The 13,944-nt window shown below is 39.9% G+C and overlaps 1 protein-coding gene across 3 annotated transcripts in view; it reads left to right on the top strand.

Annotated features, from left to right (window-relative positions):
• The window catches only part of LOC124112013 (cytosolic carboxypeptidase 6-like), a 139,097-nt gene that overhangs the window by 26,190 nt on the left and 98,963 nt on the right, over positions 1 to 13,944 (top strand). For all 3 annotated transcript variants that reach the window (XR_007222177.1, XM_048399760.1, XM_048399759.1), the window contains exons 7-9: positions 536 to 650; positions 823 to 934; positions 1,677 to 1,879. Coding sequence is in view for 2 of the 3 variants with exons in the window: in XM_048399760.1 (XP_048255717.1) it covers positions 536 to 650; positions 823 to 934; positions 1,677 to 1,879 (430 nt within the window). In the remaining variant the exon portion in view is untranslated. The remainder of the gene's footprint in view (positions 1 to 535; positions 651 to 822; positions 935 to 1,676; positions 1,880 to 13,944) is intronic.

Genomic DNA, 13,944 nt, shown 5'->3' with positions numbered 1-13,944 from the left:
TTTGTATGTCAAGGTAACACTGCCTGGGGAGACTCCCCCATCCTTTGTATGTCAAGGTAACACTGCCTGGGGAGACTCCCCCATCCTTTGTATGTCAAGGTAACACTGCCTGGGGAGACTCCCTCGTCCTTTGTATGTCAAGGTAACACTGCCTGGGGAGACTCCCTCATCCTTTGTATGTCAAGGTAACACTGCCTGGGGAGACTCCCCCATCCTTTGTATGTCAAGGTAACACTGCCTGGGGAGACTCCCCCATCCTTTGTATGTCAAGGTAACACTGCCTGGGGAGACTCCCCCATCCTTTGTATGTCAAGGTAACACTGCCTGGGGAGACTCCCTCGTCCTTTGTATGTCAAGGTAACACTGCCTGGGGAGACTCCCCCATCCTTTGTATGTCAAGGTAACACTGCCTGGGGAGACTCCCTCATCCTTTGTATGTCAAGGTAACACTGCCCACAACAAAATTCAGCTGTTGCTGGTAGGAAAATGTCAAATTTGGTAAACTGACTTCAGCAGTAACAGTTCATATTTGCAGGTGTGATAGACTTTCTGGTCAGCAACCATCCAATTGCCAAGATCTTGCGGGAACACATTGTGTTCAAGATTGTGCCAATGCTGAACCCTGATGGGGTATTCCTTGGGAACTATAGGTAAGATTCCAAGTTGTACTTCAACATTCAGCTGCTGCTGTTTTGATTTTGTAACCCTATATTCAGTATATCTACAAACATCTTGACAAACCTAGGTAGCTTCAATAACTCTCAGTTTTCTATTAACAATTATGTATTGAACTACATTTAGTCTCTTTTCATTTTTGCGCAGGTGCTCTTTGATGGGGTTTGATCTGAACCGCCACTGGCTGGAACCTTCTCCATGGGCCCACCCCACCCTGTACGCCACCAAGAACCTGCTGATGGAGCTTGACAGAAGTGATGTAAGTGACACTCAGAGGAGACTGGGGGGATTTCAGTGGACAGGTCCTGGCAAATGTGGGTCATAGATGACTCAGTGGCAGAGGTGGATCCTGGATGTTTTAAGTGGAGGGGGAGGGGCATCACATTGTCAGTGTTAACATTCAGTGGGTGTTGAAAGGCAGGTGCTCTCAACTGCATCACTTTGGACTTTCCTCCTTCAAAATGGTGTTCAACCAAAATCACTTTTGTGAGTACAGACAATATTGACTACCGAATTCAACATAATAAGCGCCCTGCTCTAATAAGCGCCAACGGCGGTTTTTGCTAATATATTGGCTAGTGAAAAATCCGAATTAGCACCCCTTCCGATTGATCAATGTACACAAAACTTATTTATTCGCGTTTAATATGCACTCTTGTGTTATATGCACCCTTAATTATGGACATTAAAATCTGGAAAAATATATCTGTCATATATACACATTTCAGGCTGTCAGCATAAACCACATAATTTATCTTTTCACCAAAATAATATTCTAATAAAAGCCCCCTATTTTTTATTTTGAGAGTGCCCTGGGCTCTTGAATACGGTATTTCAAAATGAGAAATTTATTGAAACTATGTGTTGTACATTCTGTTTTTATCCAACCAAAATGTAAATTCCAAAACTGTAGATGTTATGCATTACAATCACAATATTGTGTAGTCATGGTAGTACATATAGTATGTTGACAGTTATGTCCGACCCTTATTCTCCTGCAGAAATATGAGGTGGACTTTTACATAGACCTGCATGCACATTCCACCCTGATGAACGGCTTCATGTACGGCAACATCTACGAGGACATGGAGAGATATGAACGTCAGTCGGTGTTCCCCAAGCTGCTGTGTGCCAATGCAGAGGACTTCTCCCTCGCCAACACAAACTTCAACAGGGATGCCGTGAAGGCAGGCACCGGCCGAAGGCAAGAATTTAGTCTTTAATATATGTACTGGATGTAAAGATGATGTGTTGGATGATTGGATGACAGAGTAGATTCTGGAAAGTCATGATGTCAGATCTTGAAATAATTACTCCACAACTTGCCTGAATATGTGTACCATACAGGCAAACTGTGTAAAATATAAGGAATTCTCTTGGTTGAAGGATACGTGTCGCATGGGCACATTGTTTTGGGGACACGTGTCGCATGGGCACATTGTTTTGGGGACACGTGTCGCATGGGCACATTGTTTTGGGGACACGTGTTGCATGGGCACATTGTTTTGGGGACACGTGTTGCATGGGCACATTGTTTTGGGGACACGTGTTGCATGGGCACATTGTTTTGGGGACACGTGTTGCATGGGCACATTGTTTTGGGGACACGTGTTGCATGGGCACATTGTTTTGGGGACACGTGTTGCATGGGCACATTGTTTTGGGGATATGTTCCCATTGTTCCCATTTAGACGCCTGCTTCTGATTGGTGTTTCAGTAAGAATGACGTGGTGTTACTACTTGGTACCCATTTAGGGACCTGCTTCTGATTGGGGTTTCAGTTAGAATGTCATGTGTTACTACCTGGTACCCATTTAGATGCCTGCTTCTGATTGGTGTTTCAGTTAGAATGTCATGTGTTACTACCTGGTACCCATTTAGGGACCTGCTTCTGATTGGTGTTTCAGTAAGAATGTCATGTGTAACTACCTGGTACCCATTTAGGGACCTGCTTCTGATTGGTGTTTCAGTAAGAATGTCATGTGTTACTACCTGGTACCCATTTAGATGCCTGCTTCTGATTGGTGTTTCAGTTAGAATGTCATGTGTTACTACCTGGTACCCATTTAGGGACCTGCTTCTGATTGGTGTTTCAGTAAGAATGTCATGTGTTACTACCTGGTACCCATTTAGATGCCTGCTTCTGATTGGTGTTTCAGTTAGAATGTCATGTGTTACTACCTGGTACCCATTTAGATGCCTGCTTCTGATTGGTGTTTCAGTTAGAATGTCATGTGGTGTTTCTACCTGGTACCCATTTAGATGCCTGCTTCTGATTGGTGTTTCAGTTAGAATGTCATGTGTTACTACCTGGTACCCATTTAGATGCCTGCTTCTGATTGGTGTTTCAGTTAGAATGTCATGTGTTACTACCTGGTACCCATTTAGATGCCTGCTTCTGATTGGTGTTTCAGTTAGAATGTCATGTGTTACTACCTGGTACCCATTTAGACGCCTGCTTCTGATTGGTGTTTCAGTTAGAATGTCATGTGTTAACACCTGGTACCCATTTAGATGCCTGCTTCTGATTGGTGTTTCAGTTAGAATGTCATGTGTTTCTACCTGGTACCCATTTAGACGCCTGCTTCTGATTGGTGTTTCAGTAAGAATGTCATGTGTTACTACCTGGTACCCATTTAGATGCCTGCTTCTGATTGGTGTTTCAGTTGTGTCTTTGGCCATTGTTTCTATTTCAGCTAGAGTTTGAACTACAATGTCTTATAAAAAACAGGTTTGCCAGTGCAGTGTTTTCCTCAGCCGTAAATTTAACCGTTACTTTCAGTTCTCCCCTGCTTCATCCGAGATGGAGGAACATGACATTTATTACTCCATGGCCCATGGGAATAGGCCATTCGGGAGAACGACAAAATACAGAGAAAATTAAAATGACCTCAAACTCGCTTTGAACACTCTGTTTATGTCACCAGATAATGCTTCCTTATTTGGGAATCTTAGTCAACCCCACTGCAAGATAATACCTCCCTAAGTTGACGAGACATACAATATCTTCCTGGGCTCACATCACAATGTCACTCATGTCACAACCCTTAATGACACGTTTACTGACACACCCTCTGATGGAATATGTTTACTGACACACCCTCTGATGGAATATGTTTACTGACACACCCTCTGATGGAATATGTTTACTGACACACCCTCTGATGGAATATGTTTACTGACACAACCTCTGATGGAATATGTTTACTGACACACCCTCTGATGGAATATGTTTACTGACACACCCTCTGATGGAATATGTTTACTGACACAACCTCTGATGGAAAATGTTTACTGACACACCCTCTAATGGAATATGTTTACTGACACAACCTCTGATGGAATATGTTTACTGACACACCCTCTGATGGAATATGATTACTGACACAACCTCTAATGGAATATGTTTACTGACACAACCTCTGATGGAATATGTTTACTGACACAACCTCTGATGGAATATGTTTACTGACACAACCTCTGATGGAATATGTTTACTGACACAACCTCTGATGGAATATGTTTACTGACACACCCTCTGATGGAATATGTTTACTGACACACCCTCTGATGGAATATGTTTACTGACACAACCTCTGATGGAATATGTTTGCTGACACAACCTCTGATGGAATATGTTTATTGACACAACCTCTGATGGAATATGTTTACTGACACACCCTCTGATGGAATATGTTTACTGACACAACCTCTGATGGAATATGTTTACTGACACAACCTCTGATGGAATATGTTTACTGACCCACCCTCTGATGGAATATGTTTACTGACACGGAATATGTTTACTGACACAACCTCTGATGGAATATGTTTACTGACACACCATCTGATGGAATATGTTTACTGACACAACCTCTGATGGAATATGTTTACTGACCCACCCTCTGATGGAATATGTTTACTGACACAACCTCTGATGGAATATGTTTACTGACACAACCTCTGATGGAATATGTTTACTGACAACCTCTGATGGAATATGTTTACTGACACAACCTCTGATGGAATATGTTTGCTGACACAACCTCTGATGAAACGTTTATGGTCATAACCTCTGAAAACGATCTTTACAAACCGTTGCCGTAAATGGTAAAATACCTGTCAGTGCCTCCTCATCTGTTGAGTGATGCTGTTGTTTTGTTGTGTTTGGAAGCTTATTTGTACACATGCATGTTGCATGACAGAGGTGGAGGAGAGCAGCCAGAAGGTGGACTAGTTACAACCATTAGGATTCCTTCAACATGAGTCAAACTCTCCAACTACCCAGACAGTTGAAACTTGGTTTACTTTACAGCAGTTCAGCGAAGCATGTCAGCGACTGGAGTCAGTTTTCAAATTCCTTTTCTTGCAAGAACATCACATAGCCAATGGATTCCTGCTTGTTGTTTGTTTGGGGCTCTAAAGAAATGTGTATTTTTCTCCAACAGGATTTAATGACTTGCTCGTCTTTTCAAATTATTGTCTGAACATCATAAACAGCTGGGAAAAATCTGTTGAAAAGAAAGAGACTTCATGCCTTAAGCTAGCTTGAATTAGAAACCACATGAAATTCTCCAGAAGCAGTCATTATGTCGTAATCAAGGATTAACAGTACAAGCCATGTTCAACAATATGTGTACAACAGAAATTGACAAGCTAGATAGCATCAACAAATTATGTTCATTGATATTTATTGCATCCTTACATAACTTGGTATTTGCATGGAGAATGTTGATATTTTCACTGCTAGAAATGACAATTACCCTCAGTGAAAGGATTCTCCAAGGGAGACGGGCTTAACCTCTGTTATTCATACATAACGTGTCATCATTCCACAGGGAAATATACAAATTAATGATCAGAGAGGGTGATATTTACATTTCCCAATTTTCATATTGCTATTCATCTTCGCTTGTGCATCAATTTGTGCATCGATGGGCTTCAGCGAATATCAGATCTTGCTGAAACAGCAGCCCCAGATTTCTTTGTGCGTGATTGATGAATTAGGTAACTGAGAAATGAGTGATAGCTATGTACAAGTGCAAATGACATGATTAAAAATCGCAGTATTGGTTTTTGGGACAACCATTCATCAAGTGAAGACACAGATGAGTAACACTGTAAATGTTAAATAATGAACCATTCTAAGTAATGGAGATCGCATCTTCACTACCTCACTTAGGAAAGAAATGTCTTGCTGGCGTAGCGTAGCTGGATTGTTATGTGAAATTGATACTTGTTTTATTCATTCTTTTTCCATACAGACATAAACCCTTGTCAAGAACTCTTCACTGTGACTCCATCATTTGTTGTTTTGATGAATGATACAAGTAGATCTTAGCTTGCAGCACTGGTTGTTTTCAGTGTGTAAATACATCAGATATGATCATGAAACCTGCATGAATGCAGAGCTTGTAATAGTTGATTGACATTCATTATAGTGAGTACAGTACATGATCCATGGCTAGTCAAGAAAATAGCTTCCGACATTTTCTGTGCAAGATGAGAGCTGGAAGAAAATGGAGGGTCGTGAGGAGGCACGCTTCTCCTGGAAAGGAATTTGATGGCAAAGGATGTTGACACTTTAGCATGTAGATAGTCAGGATAAACAATTCATTAAAATGTCAGAGCGTACAGGATTGTATGTGCTGAATGGTCTTGCTCAACCTACAGAGATTTATCTAGACCTGCTTAAGGCCGTTATTTAGCCCCATAGTTGCAAAAAAAAGCTTAATGATGGAATTTCCCAATTCATGTTAATATAGTTATAACAAATGTTATGGCTTGGCAGAGGTCACTGACAACAGGGCCAATGAAGCAGAAGAGGCGTTAATGCTTAGTTTTACATTATCACTCTGAATGCAATGTTAAAATAACTCTGAAATTAGAAAAATAAACCTTTTTAAAAAATCCCAATTTTGGACAACGAAATTTTATTTTGTTTTTCCCATTTGCCTACTGTGGGGACTTAGTTAAGAATCCTAGATACATCCCTGACCTAGGACTGGTGCTTGTCAAATCCTGTACAGCCACCAATGAATGACACATGTGAAACTTTCATCATTATGAGTTGCAAAGATTTCTTTTTGTAGAGTATATTATGCAGTTTAATTTCATGTTCAAAATGCAAACAGTAAATTATGACATGGACAATTTGTGTGTGTGTAAGAATTTGAAATGGATGACAAGGTAGGATTATATTTTATATATTCTGCATGTGCTCAATTATAAAACAGTCTGCAGAATAGTCATTAAACTTGTAAAAAGAAATTACAGTACTCAGTTTTGTTGAAAATATGGATTTAAAAACTGGGATGTCAGAGAATGGAAAACTAGCAATTTCATATGGAGTAAGATTGAAATAAACAAGCCCTTGTCCTTTTCACTATGTACATATTCATGACGTTGTGATTGCTTCAGGAATAAAAACTTCATCTATTATTTTCAAACAGTCTTTCAGTCAGCTGATCTATCAAAATAAATCTTATTTGATCACGGTTTACGTGGATCGACATCATCGTTATTGTTTGCGAAATTACACTGCCATATTCTGAAGATTGTTAATCAAACTTGCTGGCATATTCCATTGAACAATATGTCTAATAAGATGCAAGAACATAAACAATATTCCCTCAAAGTCAGCTTGGAACAATCGAACGAGGAACGTGTAGAACGATATTGATTAAGCCATTTCACATTGTCCGACAACTTGAAATGAGATTGTTTGAATAATCAGCCTTAATCAGAAGGGGCAACGGTGGTATGTAAAAGTGTATTGTATCTCCGTACAAGTTTTTACAGTGTCAGCATGTAATGATATTGATCAAGTGTCCAAATTGCTAGCCAGCAGTAACTGAATTGGACTGGATGTAGAAATAAACCTTGATCTATGACAAACCTCCTTGCCTTCTTGTGGCGACGTTCTTGCAGCCACACACCAACCTGCTATAACTCAACTATGTTGTGAGAGCTGAGTCATTAACAAGTAGAAAAAGCCCAGATTAAATTGTGTAACTTCAATCAGTTACAATATCTATGTAAATAAGTAAATGGGCAGTCTTGAAGTATCTTGATAGATTGTATCTTGTTAATGACATCCAAATGAAGTTTTTACACGTGAAAAAAGCATTTTCATCAAGTACACTGGTTGCGATCAAATACGACGTCCATGGTTTCCATGGATCTGTTTTGGGTTGAGACAGGAGAATGTGATTGCTGCGCGTGGCATGCAGGGATATCCGGGATGATGCTTGAAAGAAGTCAAAACTCTGTCCGTAATTACCGTTGATGCTTTTGTTAGCTTTCTGTAATTCCTGGAACTCCTAGGTTGTGTTTGTTTGTGAGAATGGTATGCATCATCCGTTACCATTATTTTTCTTTATCAAACTACAAACTTTGTTTTTTTGGGAGGCTTGAATTATGTGGGAGTAATTTAGACATGGAAGGTTGAATTGCCATGCATCGAGGTATTGGTTGGTGGCGAATCTGTGGCATCAAGGTTTGCTTCATTTTCATAGGATTGACACTTTGGCTATACTGATTTGAAAGAGGAATGACAATTGGGAGCCTTTAAATCTGCTTGTGACAAGAATCAGCCACCATTATCTCATTTAAGGACTGTTACTTTTGTAATATCAGTGGCGGAACTTTATTTGTCTGAACCGTTAATCCAGGGAATTGACCTTTTGTATTAAGGTCAGGTTATTGCTTGTTCTCCATGTCTCTGTGGGTATCAGTGACTCAGTGGTCTTAGAGCCGAATTTCATTGTGCAGAGTTGCTCCCCTTAACTATGAAAGGATCTGCTGATGTGTTTAAATCCTAGATTTTTGCTTATTATGCTTGTTGGTTTGTCGGCATCATACAAGTGCTTGTAGGTGTCATGTTTTTTTGTTTGTTTGTTGTAAATGCCGCACTCAGCAATATTAATATGATGGCGGTCTGTAAATAATTGAATCTGGACCAGACAATCCAGTGATTGACATCATGAGCATCGATCTACACAAATGGGATACGATGACATACATCAACCAAGTCAGTGACCCTGACCACCAAATCCCATTAGGATCCCATGACAAGCATAGTTGCCTTTTACGTAGTCTATGCCTATGATCTGCATCACTTTTAGCCTTGCTCCCACATTTAGCTGACCTGATGAATACAACTAAAATGCTGATGAAATGTAACAGTGTGTTAAACTCATTGATACATTATTTCCACTGTACATACATTTGTTCTTTGTTGGGGGCCGGTGGGGTAGCCTAGTGGTTAAAGCGCTCACTCATCACGCTGGAGGCCTGGGTTCGATACCCCAAATGGATACAATGTGTGAAGCCCATTTCTGGTGTCCCCTGCTGTGATATTGCCTGAAAATCAAGGAGGGAAATGGAAAAGTCATTATGACTGGTGTTGGGAATTGGTTGTAAAATCATGATTGATGATTGGATCACCCCAACTGATCAATAATCAAAATTAATTTGTTTGCTGTTTTTCAAAGTTAAGTTCAGTAAAACTACATCAAACCTAACAAAAAACACACACACTTACTTCAGCACATTATTTCCAAACAAGAAACACAGGCATCACTGTGTCTCACTTTCTCCAAGTACCAAGTTGTAAGTAGTTAATGAATATTAATAAAGTAATAGAACAGGTGAAAACTTGAGAGATCGGGTGCAAAATTTGTTTTTGGAAATTTGTGTTGGTGTACCTTTTTAACGACTAGGTAGATAGTCAATATGTCAAAGACCATTTTTGCAGATCAGTAAAAAAATATTGATTTTTGTATATTTATAGGGAATGTATCATACGACCCAGTCATACCTACTGATATGGAAACTCAATTTTGACTGGTTGGTATTATGAATTTGTTTCTGGTGCTCTTAGTTTGGACTGCCATGTTAGTTTTGTTGAATATGTCTGGTGAAATTTGGCCCAAGAAATCAGTTTGATTTAACCAAATTTGAGAAATCCAAAATGATTCACCCATACCTCATTCTGTGTGGTTGGTGGCATCTTTGCAAACAAGATACAGGTAGGATAGATGTGAAAATCTTAATTCATGTATAGGAGACTCACAAACACTGCATTAAATAACTCCAGAAAAAGATAATTGATTTTCATGCTTGTTCGTAATTCGTACTTTTGACACAATCATCAAGTGACGCCACGATGTAAACTAATAATTATGTTTTTCCAGAATTCCAATTAAATTGATGTTTATGGTGAGTTATTTTGCTGGCAAAACTAAACAGTGGCAGGATCTTAACAGCAGTTTGTGTTTGGATATTGTCTTTAGTGTTTAAGGAAGTTTTTGCCGCGGTGCTGAAATGTGACCGGTATCTGAATAAGATCAATAGCCTAGCAGCGGGATTGCCGATCTTCCATTACCATTCTTCAGACGCTGGACTGACTGACTAAACTCAATCATCACTAGCCTCCACTAGCCTCCATCACCAGCATCCACACCCTGCCAAGTGGGGCGAACATGGAGCCCAGCGTGGCGGACACAGCTGCAACACTGGGGCACGTTTTGTGAGGGGAACCTTTGCGTAACAATCCTGGAGGTCTTTACAATATCACAAAGACTGGTATATTTTTTTGAGATTTTATTTTGTTTATATTTTTATAAGAAAAATTGTTCAACACTGCGTAGATATGACAACAGTTGCGTCACAAACTTTTCTGTCTTTGTGACCAGATTTCTCTTTCCTTGTCTTTATTTGTCGACTTACTCCTTATAGTTGGGCTGTCATTACTTAAGCTTACCAGACCGAAAGAGTTTGACTAGTTGCATCAGATAAGTGGTTAAAGAGGCACACTTGACAAATGGTGAATAGAGCCAGTATTCTAATACTGGGACAGTAGTAATGGTGTACACACAGGAATACACTGGCAGCATGTTGCCTGGTATTGGAAACTGACAGTTGCAGGGCTGTCTTCAGGAACAATAACTATAAATATCACTAGCCTGGTAAATATTGCAAACTATGGATAGATGGAATAATGCAATGAGATACAAAGTGGGATGCTTCGCATTGCTAAATATCAATATTAGCATAGCAATAGGTTGTAATGGCCATCTGTTGTATTGCTGAGCAATTAATATGGGAAAATGCTTCTAGGAAATATCTTCGATTCAAATTTGGATCCCGAGCTGAAATGGTGCATATGAGCTACTACCTCTGTGTAGGATCAGTTTTTGACTTGAAACTGACTGGAATGTAAAATCAAGAAAGCTGAATGTAGGATTGGTTGGGTTGTTGTTTAACACCGCACTCAGCAATATTCCAGCTATCTGACGGTGGTCTTAAATAATCGAGTCTGGACCAGACAATCCAGTGATTAATATCATGAGCATCGATCCACGCAATTGGGGTTTGATGACATGCATCAACCAAGTCAGTGAGCCTGACCACCTGATCCTGTTAGTCGCCTTTTATGACAAGCATAGTCGCCTTTAACGGCAAACATGCGCTGCTGAAGACCCTGAATGTAGGAAAGAGACAAGTGTTGAAAAAATATCTTTTGTGAAACATTGAGGAAGTCTTGAAGAAGAAGAACATTTATCTACTAATCAACAGCTGATGTTGGAGAAGCAGATGGAGCTGTTATATTTGCAGATATATTTGTTGGACAGATTGTATTGCAAGAGAGTTTTGTATGGTGATACAGGTTACACAATGATGTGTTGTTACGTAGAGAAATATGATGTATCATTTTTGCATTCTTGCTGGTAATTCAGTAGTGTTTTGTATTGCTAGATTACTGTATGGAACTAGTGTCTTAAGTGACTCTTTAGGTTTGTAAAAACAATTTGCATGGGAAGGGAGGTTATTGGCATGATGATGAATTTCGGGGGTACCGGATGCAAAAAGGACTGAAAAAGTATGGCGGTTTGGTTCGTTAACACCAATTCAGTTGTAGCCATGGAAAAATCAAAATTAAATTTCATCCCCGACATCTGATTTTCTTAACACAAGGAGATCCCCATCCATAATGCTTCAGAAGTTCTTTATATTTCATTTGGTGTCGTTACAGCAGTAACCCAGTTTCCTTCATTTTCCTGCCTGGCACTGAGACTCTGTGGCACCCACAATTAGATAGAGCCAGTAAACATCAACTGAGTCTGCAGCATGTGAGTGAGTGAGTTGAGTTTAATGCCGCTTTTAACAGTATTCCAGTTTAATATATTATGGCGTGTCAGCATAATGTGGGAGGAAAGCCCGAAATGATGCAGGTCTCAGACGTTTACCACTTCGGTGAAACCAACGAGCAGGGGTATGGTGCTGACAAACCTTGAAACATAATAAAGGTGAACCAGGATTTGAACCCACAATCATAGGCTGCTTACATGCCCAAGGGAACTCTGCACAGCAAATTGTGGCGACTTAGATGTCTGGGGCACCTGTGCCCCTCACAGAAAGACCAAGTAAATCCCTTGAGTAGTAAAGTCTGTCCCATGTTCAATAAATGATGGCATGATCATGGGCTACAGCCTTGTTTCTTCATCATTTGCATCCCTGAATCCTCCACAATCCCCTGGATACTGCTTTGTACAGATAAACAGGACTTGTTTATGAAGGTCAGATTTAGTGTGTGCCTAATTGGACACCCTTTTTAATTACAGGTGTTACCCCATCCCCACAAGACTTATCCACCCACCCGCATGCCCACCCGCACGCCCACCCACCCACACGCCCACCCACACGCTCACCCGCACGCCCACCCACACGCTCACCCACCTGCACGCCAACCCTACCGCACGCCCACCCACACGCTCACCCACCCACACGCCATCAAGCTCCATCATGATCGCAGTTGACTTTGTATCCATGCAGAGGATATAAAAAAGTTATTTGTGAATGATGCCAATAGCAAATTATTAATTGTTTTGTTCGCTAGATTTTCCATTATTACTTTGCCAGCATGACAAGGAAATTATGTTAAACTTTCTGGACTGAAGGTGCCATGCAGGTCCTTTCATTAGCCATTCACTTTGATTAAACTTTGATCAGGCTATTCTTTTTTTCATCGGTGTTAGTCATGCAATTGTTTGTTTGCTTCTTCTTAGTAAGTCGGCTCAGCAATATCGCGACTGTTCATTAACAACAAATCTGCAGTCTCACGGCTTGGGAGGCCAAGTGTTGCTTCATCTGATTATAAGATATGATAAATCTTCTATGACAGTAGTTTTGATAAGTGTACGTTTTATGTCAGCATATCATTCAGGACTCACTGATGGTTTCTCTACTCTCTACTAAAGGCCGTTTGTTGCAGCATAAGGACTGGGAAGCTGTACTACCTTGGACCAAAATAGTAGGCTTTTGGGTCTGTTTCAGTATTACTATGGGTATATAGATTGTGAATTATTTTATATTTTTAAATATTTATAGCAGAGAGACGGGATTTCAAGGGGTTGAATAATACCTAAGCTTGTGAATGAATATTTGTGAATAAAAGATTATTAGCTCAACTGGGAACAGACACTTTCCATGGTGTCCAGTCTGCCTCTGCAAACATTATTGCTTGCTGTTGCCTGACAATCACTTTTCGTAAATATCCCCGGATTGTGCCTCTTGTAAGACAAGGACAAGTTTGATGACCAGCCAGTTAGTCAGTATGAAGTGTGTCAAAGAGCATGTGTCCAGAATAAACTTGGTTTGAGACTTCTAAAAAAATGAAACTTTCAACAGATACTGATGAGTCTTCTGAATCTGGTCTGATCCCTTTAGTCACCTGTTAGGACAAGCATTGGTTGCTGGGGCCCATATTCTTACACAAATCCCCAACCTAAACATAATAATTCATTTGTAAAAGTAAGAGTGTAAAATATCATGTTAACAAAAGTCGCCATTTGAGAAATTTGAAAGGATTTCAAAACAGATTTCTAAACACTTCAAGTTTATTTTTTAGAAACATTTACTATTAGGAGCAGTATTGGTAATACTTCAACACATTTGATTGTCAGTAAAATTGACAAATATTTTCAAGGCTTTCTAATCATGTTTGTAATGTTTGTAATATGATGAGTGACAAACAGTATGCATGCATGGATATGAAATGGCAGCCATAGTATACCAACTGAATAGTGTCACAATAAATACGCCCCAGCAATCACTGCCTGAGTCAGTATACTCATTGGAAGGTGGTTAATAAATTATAATTGAACAATATGAGAAATTGCTTTCAGAAACTCTGTTAGCTATTGATTGACCTCTGCTTGTTTAAGGGCAGATAGAAACCTGACTCAGGGATAAAAAAATATGGCA

Source organism: Haliotis rufescens, unplaced genomic scaffold (assembly GCF_023055435.1).
Source record: "Haliotis rufescens isolate VD_foot unplaced genomic scaffold, xgHalRufe1.0.p SCAF_2, whole genome shotgun sequence".
Classification (NCBI taxonomy): Eukaryota; Metazoa; Mollusca; class Gastropoda; order Lepetellida; family Haliotidae; genus Haliotis; species Haliotis rufescens.
This window is presented reverse-complemented; position numbering and strand designations above follow the sequence as displayed.